Here is a 3544-nt window from a genome sequence, read left to right on the forward strand (position 1 = left end):
GGTCAGAGGGAGTGGAGCCTCCATAACAGGAAGGCACTGGGTGAGAGAGACATGGAGCCAGAGCAGGCCAGGCCTGGGAGACCCGGAAAGGAATCACAGTTGGCAAACTGAAGTTCCAAAGATGGATGTCATTCTAAAGAAACACAGCTCAGAAAGGGCTCCTGTGGGACTCCCATCCAGGTCTCCTGATGTGGTGGCTGGGAAAGCAGAGACCACTGGCCCCTCAGAAAGAGTTCTGGAAGTTGGTTCTTGCCCCTTCTGGCTGTCAGCCTCTCTTCTGAGGGACCGCTCCCCTCCCACCTAGGCCACTGATGTGACTGATGTGGGGACAGCATTGTTCTCCCCCCACCCTGGCCCTGCCTCACAGGTACCATCACCATGGGAACGGAGCCAGCCAATCAGAACACTCAGTAATGAAAGGAGACCCTTATAAATTGAGCCGCCTCTCCCCACACAAGCCACCACCCAGACTTCAGAAGCCTCTGGGGGGCGGGGGGGACTCCTCCTGGATAAACAAATTTCTTCCAGTAGTCTCCAGGATGAAAAGGGAGCATCTTCTGCCAGAGACGTGCAGGGACAAGATCTAAATCTGCAGTCACCCTGCCCAGAACTCCAGCCGTATGCATGGCCGTGCCAGGATGCAGGGGCACATCGGGAGCTCCTGAGAAGTCCATGCAGTGACCTGGGAGTCATCGGGAGCAGTCAGAGTGATGCGGCAAGCAGGAGACCCCTCAGTCTGGTGAAATGCAGTAATGCCAGCCTGCTGAGCAGTGGGTACATGGGGGACACTGAAAACAGTGAGGTCAGCTTGGTGGGCAGTTGTCAAGTCCTAAAGTTGAGTAGAAGGTCCAACAACAAGGTGGTCAGCAGCAACCAGACTAGCCATCTGTGTGCCATCTACTCTCCCACCCAGTTAAAGAGCCGGAAGACCAACCAAGCAGTTAGCAGCAAGCAGACTGGAGGGGAAACGTGAGACCAGCCTGCCAGGCAGCAGGACCAACAGTCTGACCAGCATGAGTTTCATCAGCCAGGGCAGCAGTGCCCTCACCTACCAGGTGAGCAGTGACCAGGTCAGTTCCATAAGCAGCCTACCCTCCAGCCAAACCAGCAGCTCCCAGAGTATCGGGGTGAACAGCAGTGTGCAAAGTAGGCTGAGCAGCAGCAATACCAGTCTAGAGAAGGACAAGACGCAGAACAACATGAAAAACAGCAGCCAGATGGTTGAGGGCAAGGAGCTGCCCAGAGATGCGTGTCTTTATGAGAAAATTGCTCAACCACTAAATCCTAAGAAACGGATTGAAGGACCCAGAAACCCAGACATCGTCCAGAGCGGTTATAGTGAAAACAAGTAGAAAAGACTTCAGAAAGTACCCAACAGTGTCAAGTGTGCACAATGGGTAATCCCATCTGTAGTAAGAATCATCAGCAGATAGGTCACATCTAGCAAGAGAGATGAGGATCATCCATACTGAAACCCAACAATCAATCATCAAAATTGAGAACCATTGTTAGTAAGAACTGTCTCAAGATCCATCAATGATGGGACTGCCCATGTCAACACTACCACTGGTAATAACATCAGTATTGTGACCTCAGTGGTGAGCCATCCATAGCAAGGCCCACCAATGGTGAAGCCACCTGTCCTGAGAACCATCATAGTGGTGATATTATTACAGAAGTGCCAACGTCATTACCAGGAATAATGCTAGACTGTACGAAGCTAGACCTGCCCATGATGAAACTGTTCTAAGTGACCAGCACCACCCTGACAAGTTCAAGAAAAACAAGTACCAGCTATGGCTGGGATTGTCCATGCCCAGAACCGCCTGACGTGAGCACCATCCATGGGGAACTCGGTCCCTGCCGAGTTCTGTTGTAGCACGTGTCCATGGTGGGCACTGCCCACAGAAGCAGCATGTACAGAGCCAATGTCCACAGGGAGCACCTCCAACCGGGAGCACCATCACAGTGACTTTCACCAGGAAGTACTCCTAGAGTGGCCTTAGGTGGCCCCAACCCGCTGGGAGCACCATTTAGAAAGAACATTTGTGAGCGCTGTGTACAGGGAGCAGGATCCTTGAGGAGTATCAGCCAAGTGAGATTTACACAATCCATTCCGAGCCCTATCCCCAGGCAGCCTCAACCCAGAATCTCCCCAGGGCAAATGCCCACTCATGTCTCTATGTGGACCACAGAGGCAGCAAAGAGAAAAGAAAGACCAAAAATCGCCCTTTGTCGGAATGGCTGGAACAGTGCTTACTATGATAGGAGCAGCAGTGTGATAAATGTTTAATGGCAACAGACTAGCCAGCCAAAAATAGCTGAGATGGGAGTGACCTGGGCCATTTAATGACTGTCCACTAGGTGGGTGGGAGGGCTGAGCTCTCTGCCCCTTCCCTTCTCAGAACAACCAAGTCCCACAATGGGCTGGCCACGCAGACCTGGAGGGACAAAGGACAGAGACAAGTTTCCACAGGGTACCAGAATGTAAGCTGAGGGGGCACCAAAGACAATAAAATGGGTCAGGAGAAGCTGTGTGTGTGTATGCATATATTCCTGGCTGAGGTTAAGGTGATAGTGAGTGTGGGCCACAAACACATTTCAAAGAACCCTGGGTAAAGGGTTACCAACTCTGCTACTCCAAAGCTGGTTCTCTGTGGCAGCATACTTTAACCTACCTGAGTCAGTTTCCTCGCCTGGAAAGTAGGGATAATCACTGCTTTGTCACACATAGAATAGTGATGTGGATTACATGAGCATGTATACGAAGTACTTGACTGTTGTTGGTAAGTGTTGTCAAGTTGGTTCCAACGCATAGTGACACTGTACAGGGTTTCCAAGGAGCAACTGGTGAGTTTGAACCGATGACCTTGCAGTTCAAATGGACCTTGCGGTCCAGCACATTATCCTGCAGCGCCACCCCAGGACCCCGGGGCTAACAGCACAATTCAATCCATATGCTGCCTGCACTGCCTTTTATAACCCACTGTCAACCCTGAGGTTAAGATTGATAAGCGTTAGGTGATATAAGAAAACAGGTAGGGCTTTGGCAAACTGGGGTGTCTATGTCCATCTAAAGAGAAGCCAGACACCCAGAATTCTGTCCAAGTAAAATTTGATTTTTAAATTTCACAAATTTAAACACCTTAATAAAAAATCAAATTTTGAAAACCCACTGCAGGGCCAATGAAATGTTGCTCAGGGCACAAGTGTGCCCCACACACCCGGTGATGGCTGTGCAGAGAAAGAACAAGACTTCTTAGGGAGACAGTCTGTTGTAATCCTACTTGCTTAAAACTCCCAATATTTTCCCATTTTCAAAAAGAGTTCACATGGTACTCAAGGCTCTTCACAAACTGACCCAGGTGTATTTTGCCTACCCTGCTTCCTGATGCTTCCTCTGAAACCGTCCACACGCCATCGTAACCAACAACTTCACATTTCTCCAACCGGAACTGGTCTTTCTGGCAGATCAGCTTTGATACATGCTGTCCCCTCTGCCTGGCATGCCCTTCCTCCTTTCTCTGCCTGGTGAATCTCTTCC

At 50.3% G+C, this 3544-nt stretch overlaps 1 protein-coding gene across 1 annotated transcript; it reads left to right on the top strand.

Annotated features, from left to right (window-relative positions):
- Window positions 1–311: 311 nt before the first annotated feature.
- LOC102842450 (chromosome unknown open reading frame, human C16orf82) lies at window positions 312–973 on the top strand. Its single transcript, XM_006859892.1, is given in 3 exon segments — window positions 312–358; window positions 360–431; window positions 529–973. Coding segments are annotated over 3 exon segments (564 nt in total).
- Window positions 974–3544: the final 2571 nt, after the last annotated feature.

The sequence above is a fragment of the Chrysochloris asiatica genome, unplaced genomic scaffold (assembly GCF_000296735.1).
Source record: "Chrysochloris asiatica unplaced genomic scaffold, ChrAsi1.0 scaffold00034, whole genome shotgun sequence".
In the NCBI taxonomy this organism is placed as follows: domain Eukaryota; kingdom Metazoa; phylum Chordata; class Mammalia; order Afrosoricida; family Chrysochloridae; genus Chrysochloris; species Chrysochloris asiatica.